The 19,330-nt window shown below is 53.9% G+C and overlaps 4 protein-coding genes across 4 annotated transcripts; 1 reads left to right on the top strand and 3 right to left on the bottom strand.

The window, feature by feature from the left end:
* Positions 1-8,300: 8,300 nt before the first annotated feature.
* ASPACDRAFT_109613 (putative adenosine deaminase) lies at positions 8,301-10,528 on the top strand. The gene is made up of 5 exons (XM_020195408.1): positions 8,301-8,318; positions 8,406-8,740; positions 8,896-9,041; positions 9,203-10,025; positions 10,114-10,528. The coding sequence occupies exons 2-5, from the start codon at positions 8,684-8,686 to the stop codon at positions 10,303-10,305; spliced, it is 1,218 nt and encodes a 405-aa protein (XP_020061104.1). The 5' UTR covers positions 8,301-8,318; positions 8,406-8,683; the 3' UTR covers positions 10,306-10,528.
* On the bottom strand, positions 10,408-13,218 carry ASPACDRAFT_21103 (uncharacterized protein; the record flags this gene model as incomplete). The annotated part of the gene is made up of 1 exon (XM_020198998.1): positions 10,408-13,218. One exon carries the CDS (start codon positions 13,216-13,218, stop codon positions 10,408-10,410), a length of 2,811 nt encoding a protein of 936 aa, XP_020061105.1.
* A 296-nt stretch (positions 13,219-13,514) lies between these two features.
* Positions 13,515-15,394, bottom strand: ASPACDRAFT_1851729 (putative cytochrome P450 pisatin demethylase; the record flags this gene model as incomplete). The annotated part of the gene is made up of 2 exons (XM_020197211.1): positions 13,515-15,101; positions 15,264-15,394. The coding sequence occupies 2 exons, from the start codon at positions 15,392-15,394 to the stop codon at positions 13,574-13,576; spliced, it is 1,659 nt and encodes a 552-aa protein (XP_020061106.1). The 3' UTR covers positions 13,515-13,573.
* Positions 15,395-15,952: 558 nt separating this feature from the next.
* Positions 15,953-18,210, bottom strand: ASPACDRAFT_74336 (nucleobase cation symporter-1 family protein). Its single transcript, XM_020204185.1, has 5 exons — positions 17,933-18,210; positions 17,764-17,834; positions 17,436-17,685; positions 16,631-17,358; positions 15,953-16,574 (listed from the first exon to the last, which is right to left on the bottom strand). Exons 1-5 carry the CDS (start codon positions 18,036-18,038, stop codon positions 16,050-16,052), a joined length of 1,680 nt encoding a protein of 559 aa, XP_020061107.1. The 5' UTR covers positions 18,039-18,210; the 3' UTR covers positions 15,953-16,049.
* Positions 18,211-19,330: the final 1,120 nt, after the last annotated feature.

Consider the following 19,330-nt stretch of genomic DNA (forward strand, 5'->3'; position numbering starts at 1 on the left):
CATTCTTCAACCCCAACATTCGCTGTCCTTCTGGAAGAAAAAAAGGGGGAAGCAGATAGCCGGGTTTATCAGTTGCTATGGAGCTCCCAAGTGGACACAAGCTATCGTCTTTGGGTTCAGAAAGAAGAGAGACAATGAATCTCCACAAGGAAAATCGATACGCGACGGAGTACGGAGTTAGTCTCCACCAGCGCTGCACTACGAGAGCCTACGAGGTCTATACTACCAGTAGTAACGGGAGTGACTGATACTATGGAATTATGAGGAGACGGAAGCATGCCTTACCGTCGATCCACATGCACTATTACATGTACAAAGCTATCACGAAATATGAGGTTACAAATTGTTGATTGTTTTTTTTTCTTTCTTTTCTTCCCTAGGGCACCGACACAGCGGTCCTTCTGGGGAAATTGATTTGTGTGGAGCCTGCCTGCTTTGTCCCCCTCGTTCAGCCAAGCGAACGGCGAACCTTGAACCTACTACGGAATACTACTACGTACAGGACTCAAGGTAATCCTGTCTTGTCGACTGATGAAGTTATGATTCTTTCGGGCTGATGCTGCATGCGGTGAATGTGCGAAGCTCACCTCTTTCATCCACGGACTATTGCTCCCTAGTCGGCAAATAAGCTGCGTCTCCGACTATCGGATATTCGGTCACCTGACACACACATGTAGTAATGAGCGAAGCACTAAGTGAAAATCAATGATTTCCGTTTTCTTTCGGTTTCCGACCCATGCCCTAGTCATTGCAAGGTCGTCCGGCCCCCTCGTTCTACCTTTAGGAGTCATAGCCTCATAGGAGGAGGTAGGAAAGGAGGGGAATGAGGATAAGGGGAAATATCGAAAAGCGCCTAAGAAGATGACGGCCGGTGCCGCTTCATCCCTACTGGACATCATTGTGGGGTGTTCCAGTCCCTAAATTCGCAAGTTATGTATCGGGCGCAAGAATGTTTTGAAACAGTTGTATGTATTGGTATCGTGACCGGGAAGTGTTGGATACTCACGACTGAGTAATCACGGAGGGAGCGGGCGGGCGGGAATTTGATTGAGTCATCATCGACAGCCCAGCCCTAGGGTGAACGCGGGGGGAAAGCAGGGAATGTGCACTAGTACGTCCATGGTAATCGTTACACGCAGTTGGGAGGAATGCTGGGGCTGGAGGCTGGAGCGGTGGCAGTGGCAGTGTCACCACCAACTCTGGGCGGTGCAGCAAGGGGAAAGGGGGCTGCAAAGTGGACACACATTTATTTGATACACCAATGTTGAACCTTAACGGGTCCTTAAGATTTCCACCGGGAGATAATTACAAACAAACGACTGCAATATGTAACGAGATCTGATGGAACCAACATTGCTAAACCCTTGATTGTCGTCTGTATGTTAGTCAGTGAGTTGGCAGGAAATACTCTTCCTAAGGTGTCCAGTTGATCAATTCCATTATTTACATACAAGGTACGGTGATCACCAAAGGTCAACAATCACGCAACTCAAGCATTGGCTGTCTACTTTCTTGGACCCTGAGGCAAGGCAATTGACTTGCCTGATCACCTGTACTGTACTCCGTACTCCGTACAATAAGCCGAGACGGACTTCTGACTAGAGTGCATGTATGTACTACCGAAACCTTTACATTGCTTAATTTACTGTTGTCGACTATACTGGTGGACGATTGTTGCGCGATGGTTTCAACAACCCAAAAAATACATTGCAGGTTATTTGGTAGTGCTCGGTGGCCTCGTTGAAGCTCTCCATTGTCACCATTGAGACATGAGGAGCAGGGGCAGCCGAATACTAGGAACCTGATGCTCAAGAATAGCGGTCAGACGTGAGCCGGTAAGTAGTACTGAGTCGGCTCCGACTTTCTCCCATTCCCTATCGCCGAAAAGAGTAATCCTCGACTGTTTTATACGATAATCCGTACTTGGGCTTGAAATACATTCTATCACGTGCTTCCCACGATTGTGGCTGGTGAATCACGATCTGCAGGCAGACTTCATCTCTTATGGCACCTTGCTCTGGGGTACTCTGTGGTATGAATGAAGGGGCTGAGAGAATGATATTGTTGCTTGGAAAAGACACCAACAACCATCATAACCATCGATCTTAGGTAGACTCAGTGACTCTGCCAGAGAGGATAGGAGACGAGGGCTGTCTGGAAGTAAATTCTGCTTAATCCCGTTGCAGTAAATGCGGGGTGATCGACTGAGCTTTCTTCAGGTCTCCCGTCGATCGGGAGCGACAACAGTTCATCGCCGTTGATCGTGGAGATGCATGTTCACTCACCCACAGAACTGGCACCGATGACAATCATGTCTTGCTTTCTCATTGACTCTGTGCTGTTGGTTTTGTCAAATCCACTGTGATCTAGGTAAGTCAGGGTTGAATCTTGCGTTGCGCATGACCATGTGCGACCCCAACGCAACGAAGTACAGGACGGACTAGCCAAAAGGAGCCTCACGATCTAGCACGCCATGATACCGGACAGGTCATTTGTTAGCTTTATATCAGAGCTCTGTGCGTGTTCAACATCGCGCTTGTAGCGGGAAGAATTAATGAAAAGAGGCTCCTGCGACAGTCGTATGCCACGGACAATACTGGATTAAAGCTTCTCGACAGATCTCAGCCCTGTTATGACGCAAGGAACAGTATTTGCCTGCGAAGAGATGGCGATACCAATGGGGTTGGTTTTGCATGCATAGATAGGTAAGTAGAGTACGTGATAGCTTATCGCCGTGAACAGCCGGTGAGATACACCCATGATATATGCTAGTACAATTCAGACTTGGTTTGCATAATCTTCGAGAGCGGCAGGACGGCAGGCATTCACTTCAGCATTGGGATGTGATAAGCAGGCAGGACCCTTCTATGGGTCTACTACCTCAGTTCTCGCATAAGAAGATGTTGATCAAAGTGTATTCAGAGAAGTTTTCATGTTTAGGTTGCCGCCGTCTCGCGTGCGTCAGTGATGTCTGACCGCTCCCGTTTCCCTGGATTTTATCTTGACCTACCGAGCCGCGTCTAGGGATCAGGCCATTGCTCCGGTCGAAACTAAAACCTGGCAGTCAAGAACACGAATTGGCTCGTTTTGTTGTGCTAGTTCTCCCAAGCAAGGAGCAGAAGAGGAGGGGCTGCAGGCGGGCTGGCATACGGGCAGCATTTGACTGCGCTCTGGCGTGCCACGAAGTCGGTAGGTAGACAAGGTTTGGTATCTTCCAACCCGTGACCATATGGCTCGCTTTTCTTTCTTGTCGGGAGACCTGTCGTTCGAGGAAAAGACACCCGTTACACTGGGTTTGTATCAGCCAAGCTAGTGATCATCCAAAAGGACCAAGGATGGCTACGTTGTGCATGATTAGTATCTCTAGAGCATGATATCCTACTAAAACTGGCCGCACGTGTTGAGATCATGCGGTTTTGATTGGATGAAGACAATGCTTTTCGCGAGTTGACTTAGTATCCACTGCACAGGTTAAATCGCTACGGTTTGAACTGGGCGACATGCACATTTCAGGCAAGCAATCACTCGCTCCCTCACTACGTACTTGATGGGGGAGGAGGGGCTCTGCTTCTTTAATCTAATCGTGGGGTTTCGGCCCCCAAACGGCGGTGACCCACTCTTGACAGGCTTCCAAAAGTTCCATTGGAAGTCTTCGATGGCGGCCTCCTTTCAGCCGTGATCTTGCACCCGAGCACCCCCATGCTACGATCATCCTCGTACTATGGAAAAGTATACATGCGTACCGGTATAACTGACAAAGCACAACTCTCGCACTTTCATTGATGACCTCAACTCATTATTGAACCAGCTCGATGATGACCTATGATTACCTAAAAGCGCCCCGTTATCGAGTTGGTTATCCTATCCACGGACGGTTACGCTATGTTCTTCTCTATGAAGAACTCTGTTTCTATGCCTACATACGGAGTAGTGTTTCAATGGCGGTTGAGGTCTTTCTCCAGCGGTCCCCAACGATTACCGACATGGGCTCAATCCCATTCCTCCGCATGAGAGCATCCATGCATAAGACTACTAGCTATTACTCCTCTCATCCCAGGTTGAGCTAGGGCTTGGGCCTACTGAAGCATACTCACTCCGCGGTGCATTGGGACGAGGATTCAACTTGCTTGCTTCTGCTTGCTACATCTAACTCCCGTAGTTTGACTGCGAACATCTACACCTCAACGAGAACGAATGGTCGGTGCACCATCACAATGGACATGACATCATGCAGTCATGTTATGGTGCATAATCTGGCACCGCACTTGATACGACGATGCCCTCTCGAGGCTGACCATGAGGAAAGTATGTCTACTCAACAAACAGGCAAGAACCCAGGTAAGACTCTCGAAGACTCAACCAGCATACTTACTTGATGCTGTCACAGAATGGAAGCTTGTCTCTGGAAATTAGCGTACCGCAGATGTATGAAATACATCGAATGGTATGAAACAGCATGTAGCGATTTTTACTGGTACTGTATGTTTCCCGAGATACCAGCTGCTGTCAACGGCCGTATAACCCTACAGTCCCACGGAGAAGGCTACCAGTGGATCTCAATCTCGTCTTGCAATTTGTCTCCAATATCGCTTGACCTCTTTGTTTCCCTCGTTGGCTCTTATTTTTTGATTCTTCTTTGTGACAGAGCCGAGTTGTTGAAGGTAGTGATGACGTATGCGAGATTCTGTGACAGAAAGAAGGCAGGTGGATCAACATGGTATTGCCCACATACGTAGTAACTGAGCGACACTTAACTAATCGTCAGACCTTCTATCAAGTGCCCTCCCTAATATAATGACATGAGTAGGTATGCTGATAGAGGAGGAAAAGATAAGTGCTGGCTCGGAATGACCGAGATTTCCTTTGTCCAGTTCAAGCCTCGCCGAGCGTCATCCCAACTGGATGGAATGTTGCGCCTCCTGGACTGGGGGCCTTTTCTTTCGTCATCCTGGTAATCGCGTACTGTACTGTACAGAAGTTACCACGAGCACGGGTTGTGAAAATTTACCATCCTGTCTGTCTATTCGTTAAGTTACACCGCGTTTTTGTTCTTGTCAATCTCGGTTTGACTTTGGCGATAGGAGCATTTGCCGTACCTTATTTGCTCTTCCATACTGTGTAGTCAGAAACCCCTCCATTGCTACTCAGACATACAGGACATGCAGGCATGATCGGCTTGAACTATCGTCGCCTTATATGAATAGTATGGAGTTGTATCATTAGTGGGGTGAAAGTCAATGAACGCTTCTACGTGTAAAAGTAAAAGAACCGTGTACCGTGCCAGTGCGTGCGTGTCCTTTGAGCACTCAATCATCCATCGAGCGACAGAGAGATAAGCACGCATGCACTACCGCAGAATTGTGCGCGTGCCTTAGGCAAAGGCAAAAGGCAAAGGCAAAAGGCAAAAGGAAGAAGCCGGCAATTCAGCTTGGGCCTCGTTCAGCCCGGGATTCTTCGATGCGTCTTCGATGCTTCAACCTTCTTCCATCCTCGCCCATATCATAACCTAACCGCACGGAGCATGCTAGGTTATGCTGCGGGGTACTATCATTCGGCGAATACCTTCCCTAGTCTTGATTCCAACAAGGCCGTCATCGAGCTTTGATGCGCCGGCCGACGAATGTATTGTGGCTTGCTGGGGAAGTCGAATCGGTCTCCCTCGCGCCATGCAAGCAAGCAAACATCCTCACCCCCTTTCTCCCCTCGGCGCATGTCAGTTACGAGAGATTTCTGCGGTCGCCATGAAATGACGCGGGGGCTTCGCCATCTTCCTCGGCCTCCCCTGTCTCGAGGGAAAGAGGGCCCATCCATGCTGACTACCCTTGCTGGGGTCGGACCTCGTTTGGACGAGACGAGCAGGTAGACAGACTCGCTACCACGAATTCTCGGGTGGATACTACGTACAACTCCACGCCTGATCGATCGCGAATAGGGACCGTGACACCATCGGGTTGCCCTACGGCCTGACACAAGTCAAGGAGACACTGGTTCTGAGACATTGCGACTTGGCGCAGCTCTTTTCTAAATCGGTTTTCTTCCATCAATGAACAAATGCTGACTGGTTTCTCGGTTATTTAGTTTTGCTTGAGGGTGACTACCCTGGCCTTGTCCTGAATACTACCACATACCCCAGACAGCACAGGGCTGGCTGAAGGCGGTGGCAACTCATTGTTGTGCTGTCCACAACAATAATGTATTCTGATCTGGACTGCGACACGCAAGCCTCCTTTCGGAGACATCATGACGGAACGTCGACTACTTTATGCCAGAACGACATTCTCAAGGCCCAGTTGTGCTGCTGTCATCGGCCAATGAAGTCTTAGCTCTTGAGTAGCGCCAACCCCCTTTATGCTTGCCGAATTCCGATAATGCAATCATAAGGCAATCGAGGATGTCAACCTTGGCGAGATTCTCGTCATCTCTTCTTTCCTTGAATTATTCCTGGTCCGTAGTTGCAGTTGTGCGACATCTCTCTTAACATCTCAAGGCTATTCTCTGGACGGGCGAATTCATGCTGAATAGCAATAGGAAACATTATGGAATGGATACTCTATCGCATTCATCATGAAGGTCGCCGATCCGGACACGAATGACGTTGTCCCCTCCTAGTGTATGGGCAACCGCCCTTCTCAAACGGAATACGCTAGGCGTCTGAAACGAGAGCCATCAGGGCCTAAGGGCCCTTCATTTCGGGTATGACTTGGTCTACCCGAGCCACCGATCAAATCCCACCCGTTTCCACATCTCACTCTTAATCTTAGGTGTATACTGAGTCCACTGACTGCTTTCTGACCCGAATATGATCAATGGCTAAAAATAACGTAGGGCGTTCCAGGTGGAAACCTCCGAGGGACGATAGGGCCGGTCATCTTGTTTCTCGAATCCTTCGAGAACAAGACCTACGACACTGGAAGCTGTGAACAGTTCATTAGTGTGGGAGTTGACGGTGGGTCTGCGGTAGCGTACGAAGCATGACCGTTCCGTCGATTTCCCATTTCGACTACAGTAATTACCGTGTGGTCTGGGGAGGCGTATTTAGCGAAAAGCCCGTGAACGTGTGGAAAGCCCTACGTGGGACGGTTCCCAAGCCCAGTGATGCCTTGCTGCAACTCCACAAGCAACGTCGAGTCAGACGGCGCGCGCTGCCATCCTGGTCGGTCCTTTATCAGATTCGGCCCTTGTTCGCGCTGTGCTACTGCACAGCACACGGGAAATGCTAACCGTTTTGGCCTTCCCCTAGTGCTCCTGGCCCTCAATTCCTTCGTGGTGAAGAGCTAGTTCTCGACACGTGTCATGCTTACTTGCACTTTCGTACAGGCATCATCCGGTTGGCTGTGGCTCTAGATTCTTGCATGCATTCGCCTGCTCCGAAACTTTCTCTACCATAGCGTTCTTTGCCATCCCATCCGCTGCTCCGGATTCGACATGGGGCTTAGCCAGATCGAGGGGCTCGGTATATCCGGGCTACCGAAGACACTTTTACTCTGCCAGTTTCAGCCGGGTGATGCCGGCCATGCCACTAGCTCCGAGCCCTCAGGGTGGTCTTCAGTTCCTTCTGTGTCTCTTTTCTTACGCCTGTGTATTCTTGGGTCCGATCTGCCGATATTCTCATCTAGTCTTCAATCCCTGCCAGCATGACAAGCCACTCCGGAAGCAAAAGGGACGCACATCTATATGAAACCAGGCTCTGGGGCGCATTGCGTTTTCATCCCTCATATAATCATCAAAACTAACTCGAGCGGGACACGTTCTGGAGAGCTATGCCGACACAGGTTGGCCAATAATATGACGCACTACGTCTGCGCAAGGGCATCGAAGCCCTATGCGTCCAGCAAGCCAGGTTTCCAGCTATAGACCATTCAGTGATCAACACGTGTGGGCGTGGGTGATGCCATGGACCCTGGCTCAAGGGGGTATGAATTCAAGGAATACCCACCGACAGAGGGCATTAATGCCGCAGGTAGGTTTCTGGAAGAGAGTCCAGTCGAACTGCTTACTTTCTCTGGTTTTGGTCATTTGACTAGACTGATGGGGTCGGGACAACACCGCCGCCCCCCTTGGAGACCCCTAAGCGAGACGGCTCATAGACAGAAGTAGCTTATGTCCTATTGAGTCTCAAGCCATCGGGAGGTTCATTACCTGCACCGAATCGCCGCATACCATGCTGTTAGATGCGCATTGAACCGCTTTCATGAGGGCGCCAATGATACGCGCTAGTTGGGCCATCTCATGCCAGCGATTGGTTTCACGTTTCGATTGGGCCGGGAATTGCGCGTCTCTTGCGCCACTTGTCCACCCGCTGTGTCTTGAAGTTTCAAGTGAGTATACCTTTGGATAGGGCTCCTATGTCGGAGATCTGAAACCGAAGGAGGCCTTTGTAAGTGCTCAGTACTTATTGCAGTCAGCAACCGTACTGCGTATGATTCATGGATTGAACGTAAAGTCATTGATACGGGTGAAGCACGATCAGAGCTGTTTTTGATGGTTCTCGAGATAATGACTTCAAAGTTGTAGAATATCGCAGTCGTTGAAGTCACCTGCTCTCCCCGCCAGTCCGATAGAATTTTGGTGTACAGTTTGTTTTGCTCCCCGCCTCCGCACGCTCCAGCCCCGCACCATCAGCCCGTCAACAACTCAGCCCATTGACTATCTTGAGCAATTGAGCTATCAGGGGTTATCTTTAATGGACCTTTCCAAGCCAGTAGATGACGAGTTCACTCGAGCTCTTCCGAAGATCGAGGCAAGTCAAGCAATCCTTTCTGGTGCAAAGGAACCTCAACTACCCTCTCTCCCCTTCTCTTCTCCCCACCACCAACCCCCACACCTCACAATCCCACAACCTCCCACCCCCTCCAAACAAACTAGAAGAAGATCCACTAACCTACAAACCTACAGCTCCACGCCCACCTAAGCGGCAGCATAAGCCGACAATGCCTCCACGAGATCTGGGCCGAGAAGAAAGCCCAATCCCCAGAGACCTTCACCCTGGAAGATCCTCTGGTAGTGATGCCCCCCGGCAAAGTGGACTATTCTCTGCAGACGTGCGTCTCCCCTATATTCTCTGGAACAGCACGCCCATCGACCCAGTATCAAAGCCCGCATGGAACTGTGCACATCCACTTCATCAAGCCACTACAAACATACCCTCCGAGTCTCAAAAACTCCAGGAGAATCCACACTAACAGTGACGTTTACCGCCAAGGTTCTTCACCACCTTCTCCAACACAATCTACCACCTCCTGACTACCCTCTCCGACATCCGGGCCGCCACGCGGTCCACCCTGGCCGACTTCGCCGCCGACGGCGTCGTCTACCTGGAACTGCGGACGATCCCGCGCGCCTCGCCGGCGCAGTCGTTCACGCGGGAGGAGTACCTGACTACAGTGCTAGACACAATCGCCGAGTTTAGTCTGCAGCAGCAGCAGCAGCAGCAGCAGGAGCAGCCGCCACCAGAAAATGCATCATCGATCCCAAGCGGAACGACTACGAAGCAAGCAGCGATGACAACGAACCTCATCCTCGCAATCGACCGGGGCACCATGACCGCCCACGAGGCGATGGAGATCGTCCAGCTAGCCATCAAGTACCAATCCAAAGCCCCCAGCACTAGGCCTAGCACGTATCCCCATCTCCGAACCCCAACCGGGGGGGGGACAGTAATCGGCCTCGACATCTGCGGCAACCCCACGAAAGGCGACGTCGCGCTCTACGCGCCCGCCATCGCGGCAGCCAAAGCCGCGGGGCTAGGCGTGACGGTGCATTTCGCCGAGGTGGCTCCAAACCCACACCACCCCCAGAAGCAGGAGGCGGAGTTACGGACCTTGCTCGACTTCGGACCGGATCGCCTGGGCCACGTGATCCATGTGTCGGCCCCGATCAAAAAGGCAATCCAACAACAAAAATGTGCGCTGGAGCTGTGTCTGTCGTGTAATGTGCACGCGGGCATGGTGGCGGGCGGGTTCGCGGAGCATCATTTTGGGGAGTGGTGGGCCGACGGTACCGGTCAATGTGTGGTGGTGTTGTGTGTGAGTACCTATCCTTTTGACCCTTCGTCTTTTTCGGAAGGGGGGATGTTGTTGGTAACGGTGCGGTGGTGCTGATGACGCTGCGTAGACGGATGATGTCGGGTTCTTCTGTAGTCCGGTGTCGAACGAGTATCGGCTCGCGGCGGAGCATTTCCGTCTGGGTCGGGCGGAGGTGTTGAGGCTTTGTCGGCGGTCGTACGGCGTGATCTTTGGGGGTGCGGCAGAGAAAGAGCGGCTACATACACTTCTAGATGATTTCGAGGCGGGCTACAAGGATTGAATCCCCCCATTATTTAAAAAGAGATCATGATTTTCTGCGTTAGACCAAGCTATCGATGAAGATAATTAGCACTAGACTTTTTTCCCTCCTTAAAAAGAAAAGCTAGCTCTGCCACCGGAACTTCCCCTCCTTCAGCGTCTTAATCACCCCCAAAGGCATATACTCGCGGCTGACGGCAGCCAGGTTCCCATAGCGGTCGGTCATATCCTCGTGGTACAGCTCCGCCACCCACCGCCAATACGCCGACATGGCCCACCACTCGCCCGAAATGATCTTGCGCTTGCTCGCCACCTCCTCGATCCCTTCGTCCAACACCATCTGATGGCGCTGGAAGTGCGCCGTTTGGTCCACGCTCTCCTCCTCCGGCACGCGGATCAGGTCCTCGTACGCCCGCAGCAGCGGCCGGCTGTATGTCTCGGGATACCGCGTGTACTCTGCCAGCGCGAGGGCGGAGGAGGACGAGGGAACCTCGGATGAATCTGCTCCGCCGTAGTTGCTCCAGCTGGAACCACCCGCCAGGGCGGGCCCGTCGTTCACGAAGCGCTCCTTGACCTCCAGGTACTCGGCCTCGTCCTCGAGGAAGGCCGTGCGCAGCCGCGCGGCGGGGCTCTGCTTGATGTTCTCGCGCATGGCGAGGAAGGGGATGTAGGGGTTCAGCAGCTCGATACCACCCAGCTCGACGGGGAAGTAGAAGAAGCCCTCGGGGAGGTCTTTCGTGAGTTTGAACCGGTGGGCGATCTCCTGGCGCAGGTAGTCGGTGACGCCGCTGGCGTTGTCGGGGAACAGGGTCCGCTCGATGCGGTTGAGGGTCGCGATGGCCATGTCGATGTGGCGGCGGCCGAAGCACATGGCTGGCGTGGCGAAGTTGTTGGCGAAGAAGCGCCCGAAGTAGCTGTTCCAGGCCTGGACCCAGGCGAAGATGCTCTTGCAGGACGAAAGCTGCCGCCGGAGCTCGTCGATGTGGCTGTCCACCTGCGCCTGGTCGATGATGAAGCGCCCTTCCTGTGGGTCGAGCTTGAGGAAGCCCCAGCGGATGTCCCCTTGGGGCAGCAGAGCGCTGGGCGACGCGCTGGTCTTCGCCTTGGGGGCTGATGGTTGTCCAAGAGGCCGTGGCACCGTGTCCTTGGCAACGAACTTGGTCGTTCCGGTCTTCTCCTCGTTGAACCGGAGACCCATCACCTCGGCGAAGGTGGTCATCGTCTGCCACGCCTGGACGCAGGTGTCTTCGTGACCCCAGAACCAGAAGTCATCGTGGAGTCGGTAAAGGTAGCCGCCCTCCGTGCTCTGGTTCACGGCAAAATCCATGCAGAACAGCACCGCTTCGCCGAAGAAATCTGACAGCGCATGGCTCATGGGCACCCCGCGTCGGCGGACCGACACGGAGGCCGTGGGGCCGTCCTGGACAAAAGAGATGGGGGCCTTGAGAAAGGTGTCGAAGAAGTGCAGCCAGGTCTGCGGCACTCCAAAGTATTCCAGCACCGTGGAGATGGTGGTGTGGGCGAGCGAGGGTCCGAAATATTCAAAGTCCGACCGGATGGCCGTGAACTCTCCATGCAGGGAGGTGTAGACCAGGGACTCGGTGATGAGGAGATGGAGCAGCGAATGCTTGATCTCCATGCCGTTCTTTTTCTTCTTCTCTTCCTCATTGTCATCGTCGTCTGCTTCCTCCTCGGCGTAGGGGTCGGACGTATCGTTCACCGAGCTGGGCAACGAGGTCATGAAGTACTCCTCCTTGAACGTGTTCTTCCGCAAGGCATGGACCGACTGGACCCCGGAGCTCCGGCTCACCGACTCCCTCCTGAATCGCGACCGCCGCACGACTTCCTCCTCCGAGACCTCGTCGCGCAGCGACTTCCAGGCCGGAGATCCCAGGAATTCCTCGAGGGCCGATCGCAGGGCCACCGCCCACCGCACGCCGAGGTACTGGAACATGAGGCTGTCCAGCAGATCCTCATCCATAAACACGCGGTACTTGCCGTTCAGCTGCCGGCGCATCTCGACGGGGATCCCCTCCCCGGACCAGGCCCAGGTGTCCAAGGCGCCGAGGCGCATGTTGAGCACGTCGGCGACTTCCTGTGCGACGGCGGGGTTGCGCATGAACTCTTTCAGAACAGCCGTCTTCTCCTTGGTGAGCAGGTCCGAGCTCAGCAGGGACTTGGAGATCCAAGCGAGATCCTTCGCTTTGAACCAGGTCTTCTTGGACGCGAACTCGGTGCCGAAGGACCGGATCTTGTCGCGGAGCCCCTTCAACGCCTGCTGGGTTTGCGTCGACGTCTCGAAGATGCCGTCCAGGTACGTGCGGATCGCCGCTGCGTCGATGTCCGCCTCGGTAAAGACCAGGGACTCCCACTTGGCGCGCTGTTCGTGCATCTCTGCGCGCCCGACCTTCTCGAAGCTCGCACTGTTCTCGTCGGCGCCGGCGCCGGCGCCGGCTGCACTCGGAGCGGCGGAATCCCCCCCGTTGAGGTCGCACAGCCATTCCGTCACCAGATCACTGTAGAAGGAGGCATGCTCGTGACGGAGCTGCAGAAACTGAAGCTCCTTTTCCAGCTTGGCGATCCAGCCCTTGAGGCCGCGCTCCGAGACGGACGGGTCATACTGGCTCTGGAGGAGGAAGCGTCGGATGTTGGCGTACTCCGCGCCCTCGGACAGGTCTTTCACGAAAGTGTCTCCGCCTGCGGAGTGGTCTGCGTCCAGATCGTGACGGTCGATGGCGATGTTCGGATAGCCCTTGAGTCTGGTCACCCCTTCCAACAGAATTCGGGTTTTGGTGCGGAGATCGGTGGCGTGTTCAGCGGCTTTTGCAATCTCTTTCCTTCGTTGCTCGAACAAATTGCGTTGCTTTGAGAGTTCGTTGATTTTGGTCGCGGTGATCGAACCCAGAGTCTGGGGCAGAGCGCCGCCGGACAGCATCGTTGTAGCCCCTTGTGCGGATTCGTGGGAAACAAAAGACTTCAACTTCAATAGCATAATCCAGATACGTAGTGAGATAGAAAGAAAGGAGAAGGGAAAAATTCGAAAAGTTGTCGAGTGGGTTTAATCCAGCGATCGACAAAAGTAAGAGCTCCAAAGGAGCTCCATTATATACTCGTAAACGAGTGGGGACGAGCTCCGCGGCGGGATCCCAAAGCGGAATCATCACATGGCATCCACACCACATTTTGTCCCTCAGCTCCAGGCTTCCGACTCAGCCTTCTTCTTCGGCATCCCAAAAGGGTTCCCGAAGTGCTTCAACTGATTCTTTGAGTCACCACCGTCGTCATGATGATCAATCGGACGATGACCGCCGTGCGAATTGGAGCAGGCACTGGTCATACTGCATTTGCAGAAAGCTCGAGCCCCGCAGTTCAGCCGCAGCAGCAGAGAAGCTCCACCGATGCACGATCGCCCTCACAGCCTTGGCAAGAACAAGCGACGCCAGATCGCGTCCACTGCAGCCCCGGGGCCCTCTGCTGAACGCGACGAACCTGCGGTCCAGCTGCCGACGGGATTCTTCCGAGTCGTCGTTGTCGTCGCTCCCCGAACCCAACCAGCGCTGCGGCACCCATTGGTCGGCATCATCGCCCCAGATCTCCCGCGACCGACCCAAAACATACGTGCTGGCCGAGACCGTCGTGCCAGCGGGCAGGGGATGGGACAGGCCCGGGATTGCCATCTCAGCACCCGACCTTATCACTCGCGGGAACGCCGTCGGAAAGGGTGCGCGGAAGCGCAGGGTCTCTTTGATGACGGCTTGCAGTTCGAGCGATGGCGACGGCGACAGCGACAGCGAGGGCGAAGAAGCATCCGTCGAGGTTGAGCCCTCAAGCGCCTCGCCCTCGACGCCAGCGCGCAGCTTCTTCTGCCAGATGTGACCCTCCGGAAGGCCCAACTGGTAGAGAATGGCCGTCAACGCGGCCGCCATGCTGCCAGGACCAGCAAACACCAAATTAGAGGCCTCCGACATGGCCTCAGCCGGCGTCATCCGTTGTCGGTTGGAGACTGCAACACCATCCGCCGACGAACCCAACTCACCCAGCAGCCAGCTCTTCACAATCCCGGGCTGCGAATCCCCTTTCCCCGCAAAAACCTCCGGACCCATTAAAATCGCCGCCGCACCACGATGCATAAGCCCGTTCAAACCGACCATCGCGCCATCGGCATTGTACCTCGGCCGGCGCAGACACGCCACCGCCGGACGGGTATTCATCAGCCACCCGAACAGCGGCCAGAGCGAGTAACTCCAGACCATCTTGCTCACGTAGCGAATGCTCGCGCCGAGGTTTCCCGCGACATCGTTGTCCGTGTAAGGGTGCGGACCCACCGCCGGCCCAAAGAGGATGTCCAGCATCACGTCGAGGGCGAAGCGATGGACGAGCGGGGCCACGTTCACGTTCAGTTCTCCCAAAAGCCCAATCTGTTGCTGTTGCTGTTCCTGTTCCTGCTCCAGCCGTGCCACCTCCTCCGCCAACCGCCCAACCAACACAGCGACATGCCTCGCGATCACCGGCTCGTAGCGCTGGATCTGGGCGCGCGTCAGCGCCGGCCCCAGCATCCTCCGGCGCTTCTGGCGGTGGACGAGGTTCGTCTGCGCGGCGAAGACGCTGACGTCGCGCTGGGGGCGGCGGCGGCGCCCCTCCCCGAACGTGTAGAAGTCGTCCTTCTCGATCGCTTTGTGGAAGCCGTAGATGGCCTCGAAGGCGGGGAGCTGCGAGAACGAGAGCCAGTTCGGGGCGACCCGGACGATCGGGCCGTAGCGCTGGTGCAGTTTCTCTTCGGTGAGATGGTGCTGGCCGTGGAGGAAGCTGGCGAATTTCCTGGGGGGTTTTTGGATTTGGGGTTAGCATGCACATAGACACACATAAGATGCACACAGAGTAGGTTCTCCGCTTGGTTGCCCCCCACAGCTAAACACAGCCAAACACAGCCCACCCCAGCCCATCTCTACAGATTGCAACCAAGAGAGAATGTAGACATACCAGACATTCGTGAAATGAGCCAGAAAGGGTCCCGGATACCGCGCCAGAGGGTGGAAATAGTAACTATAAAGCACGTGGGCGAGCAGATCGGCCAGCAGGAACTGGATGACGAGCCGGATGGCAGAAGTCATCGTCACGTAGCGTAGTGTATCAGGTCAGGTAAATTCCCACGATATCGTGAGCCAGCCAGCCAGGGCAGACGAGGACGAAAAGAGGTAGTAGCGACTGGATAAGATGCTCGACCAACAACAGTCCGGAAAGAAACTCTTGGGAGAGTGGTCACGAAATGGTTGTGGGGTTGCTTTTTCCTGACATGCTCTGCCTGTTTGAAGGCTGCGATCGGATCACTCACCGACTTTGTACCATATACCTAGTACCTGACAGTCATTGCGCAACTGCATGGTATTCTTACTCAGCGACGACTCTAACTTAGGAGGGTAGGTCGCAGAAACGAGACAAAGGAAGAAGCGTATGAACCTGCGGAGTAACTATACTTTGGTGTGTTTCCCTCCCCGTGCCCGTCGAAGCGGCCTGTCCTGAGGCAGCCTCCACCCGCGGACTCGGAGTAAATCTGATCGCTACAAGGGACAAGTATCTCACCAGATACGAGTTTAGGAAATCAAGGATGGAAGTGCATGCAAAACTATCCCGGCAAACGCACCGAGTGATAATTGTATGGTTCTGTGTGGGTATGTGTCAAATTACAAAAATGGTTATGCTCATCATCAGGCAGCAAATTAGTGCACTGTCATCATAAGAAAACAAATCGTGTCTCATCATCAATCATCATACAAGCGAGGATGCCCGCGACTTTGGATGCTTCTGGTCAACAGTCGACGCAAAGTCTATCGGTTTGCCCGCAGTGTTCTCCTCTTCGCCGTCAACCTCCTCGCCGTCTGCGATCGACAGCGCACCTTCCACCTTGACCTCATGCCACGTGTCGCTGGTGCCAGGGATGGGGAAGAAGCGGGTCAGCGCATAGTACATCACGGCCGACACGACGAACCCGGAAAAGTAGTTGATGTTGTATATGTATTGGGCGCCAACCGGCACTTCCCGGCCCACAGCGCCGGCAAAGCCCACGATGTTGACCAGAATGCCCGCAATGTACGAGGCGTATGCGTGCCAGGAAAAGCCACAGATGTAATGGTACGGGGAACTGCGGCTCGCGTTGTACAGATCCTTCACTTGGAGATAGCCCTTGCGAACGATGTAGTAGTCGCACACGATGGGGCCCGCGATGGAGGATAGGAAGACTGAGTAGGCGGACAGGTAGGTGGTGAACTGGTTTGACGACGATTGGAGTTTCCACTAGGCTCGGTTAGTCAAAGTCCCTGCACAAGTTATAATGACAGGGATCATCATACTGGACACATCGCCAAGCCGATCGCGGCGCAGACATAGCTTCCTCGGCGGATGTTGATGTATCGGGGCAGCAGAGCCGTCATATCGGTACCCGCAGAGACCGAATTGGCGGAAATGTTGGTCCCCAGTTGCGCCAGAGCAAAGCCCGTCGAGATGATGAAGACCCCGAAGCGCTCAGCGGAGCTTGCCCCGTCCAAGAACTTGCCCAGCAGGTCCAAGGGGTTCCAGACAAAGTCACCACCGAAGATGACGGCCGACGACGAGGAAACGATGATTCCGATGAATGAGGTAATTCCGAATCCGATCGGGATGGTAAGCAATTGAGACCACAGCGCATCCTTCGGTGTCCGCGAGAACCGAGAGAAATCCGGATCATTCACAATCAAAGTGGCGAAGTTGCTCAGGCAGCTCATGATCGATTTCACCACGGCCCAGGCCAGCACGCTGCCGTGAACCGAGGCGGGCTGGTGGACAATGGGGCCGATTCCGTTGGCGCGGGAGATGGCCCAGGCGAAGAATGCAATGGCAGCGATGGGCGAATAGATGGCCTTGACGGTGAAGAGATGGCGGATCTTGTGCACGGGGAACCAGAGCGCGGGCAGCGATAGCAGCCAGAACAGGAAGAAACTCAGAAAGTTCTTCGTATCGACGCCGGCACTGGCAGGGATCCCGTTGGGCAGGTTGTTGTAGCTGGGCCATATGGATCGAATCATCAGGGTCACACACTCGCCTGTTACATGTCAGATATACTCCGATCAAGCCATTGCGGCTGGGCTCGCGTAGCAACGGCGCCAGGGCTTTCCTTACCTCCAATGTAGCCTTGGACACCGTACCACACGACAGCCATGGCAGCTCGATTGAATACGGGCCAGAAAGACCCCCAGATACCGAAACTCGAGCGACAGGCGACAGGGAAGGAGATGTGGTAGACGGCACCAATGCGACCCGTCAAGCACACAAAACAGGCGGCAATGAAGTACCCAACCCAGACACATATCCACGACTGCCACCATGACAGGCCATCCACAATCATCGAGGAGGAAATCATCCAGGTATTCTAGTCGAACAAGCGGGTTTGGTCAGCCGGGAAGGGCGGTAGGCCATGATCGGCTAAGATGCCCGCAGTAGTACTCACGATGTTGAGAGAATCTGCTATCCAAAAGGCGACGAAGTTGTACCATCCCCATTGCCGACGTTCATGTTCAACTGCAAGAATCCGAATCCATCACGGTCAGTCCGTGCGCCAGAGCCTGAGAGAGGATCACGCCGCAAACAGCGACCCGTCCACAGATCGACCAACGTACCTGGTTGTAAATCATGGTTCATCAGCATCAATTGAGTGTTGGACAGTCCCGGCTCCGCGGACACCTCGAGTTTCTTCAGCCATCGTTGCAGACGAGTTGTTTCCATGTCTGTGAGATAGTAGGAATGAGCGATGTTGGAGGGAGTAGGCAATGCACTCAGAAGCTAGAGCTAGGCCAGCCTAGTCGAAATCTCGCCACGCCGACAGGTATATACAAGATTGGCGGGGGGGAGGAGCACGATGAGTGGAAGGACGGACGAGCGGCTCAACCTGCTTGATGGGAGATGGGAGGGCAGGGAGGTATGCGATGGAGATAGTAGGAAATAATAATAAAGAACAAGCTAAGCCAGACAGCCATAGCAGCGTTGTATAGTCTTAGTGTATTTATATACCAGATGCTATCAAGATAGATTGAGTCGGAACGTACCGTATCATCGCCCTCGTCATTGATTCTCTCGGCAAGCCAATCAGCAGAGCCAAGAGGGCCCCCTGATAGTGGCCTTTTCCCCCGTACGCCATCATGACATGAAAAAGGACGGAAGGGACCAATTCGACTCTGCGCCCCTCTGCCTCCTTGACGCAAGATAAGGAATTTGGGAAAATTGGTCAGATGGGCCGAAGATCATCAGCCATGGGCCTTTCTTATCGCCCGCCATGGATGGTGGAACGGGAGCACCGAGCGCGCTGAGGCACCCGTGCCAGTAACCTAACAACCTACGGTGCCACTGATGAATTGATTATCGTAGATCGATATCATTTTTCGTTGCTCGATTCGGTCGAGTAAGCAAATTCTAATTCCTGGCCAGCGAGCGTTATCAGCGCGAGTGGAGCGAGACTAATCCCTCTCCACTGGTTTCTCCGCAAAAATCAAAGGTGCCTGGTGGGGCGTGTCTCTTAATATCGCTTAGTATGATAGTATCTAATCATCTCCTGGGGCCCGCTGACTCGATGAGATCGAGTAAAAGATATACCTGAAGAAATCAGCCCATGCCCGTACTGTCCTCGCTTTTCGTTTCCCCACGGGTCCGGAGGATGCCTGGGAGGATAGAGTTCCGATGTCGCTGCTTATGCCGTTGCTAATGCCGCTGTCACACATTAAACTATGCTGGCTGACTCATCCGATCAGCATAACTAACCTCTTCATAATTAGCACAACTACATTACGGCTTACATTAGTTAAGTTACCTACGAGTAGTCTTGCTTCAGTACTAAATCTGACACAACGATGAGACCAAACTGGAATCTTGAATCAGCTCTCAATTCCAAAAAGAAAAAAAAAGCCAAAAGAATGATATCTTCCACCTTTTACCCGCTCGAAGTGTCCTTCGCCTTCAATCGATGATCATGACCAGGCTTTGCACAATCTTATACATCAGATGACGGACAAAAATCGTCGGGT

This window comes from Aspergillus aculeatus (assembly GCF_001890905.1).
Source record: "Aspergillus aculeatus ATCC 16872 unplaced genomic scaffold ASPACscaffold_1, whole genome shotgun sequence".
In the NCBI taxonomy this organism is placed as follows: Eukaryota; Fungi; Ascomycota; class Eurotiomycetes; order Eurotiales; family Aspergillaceae; genus Aspergillus; species Aspergillus aculeatus.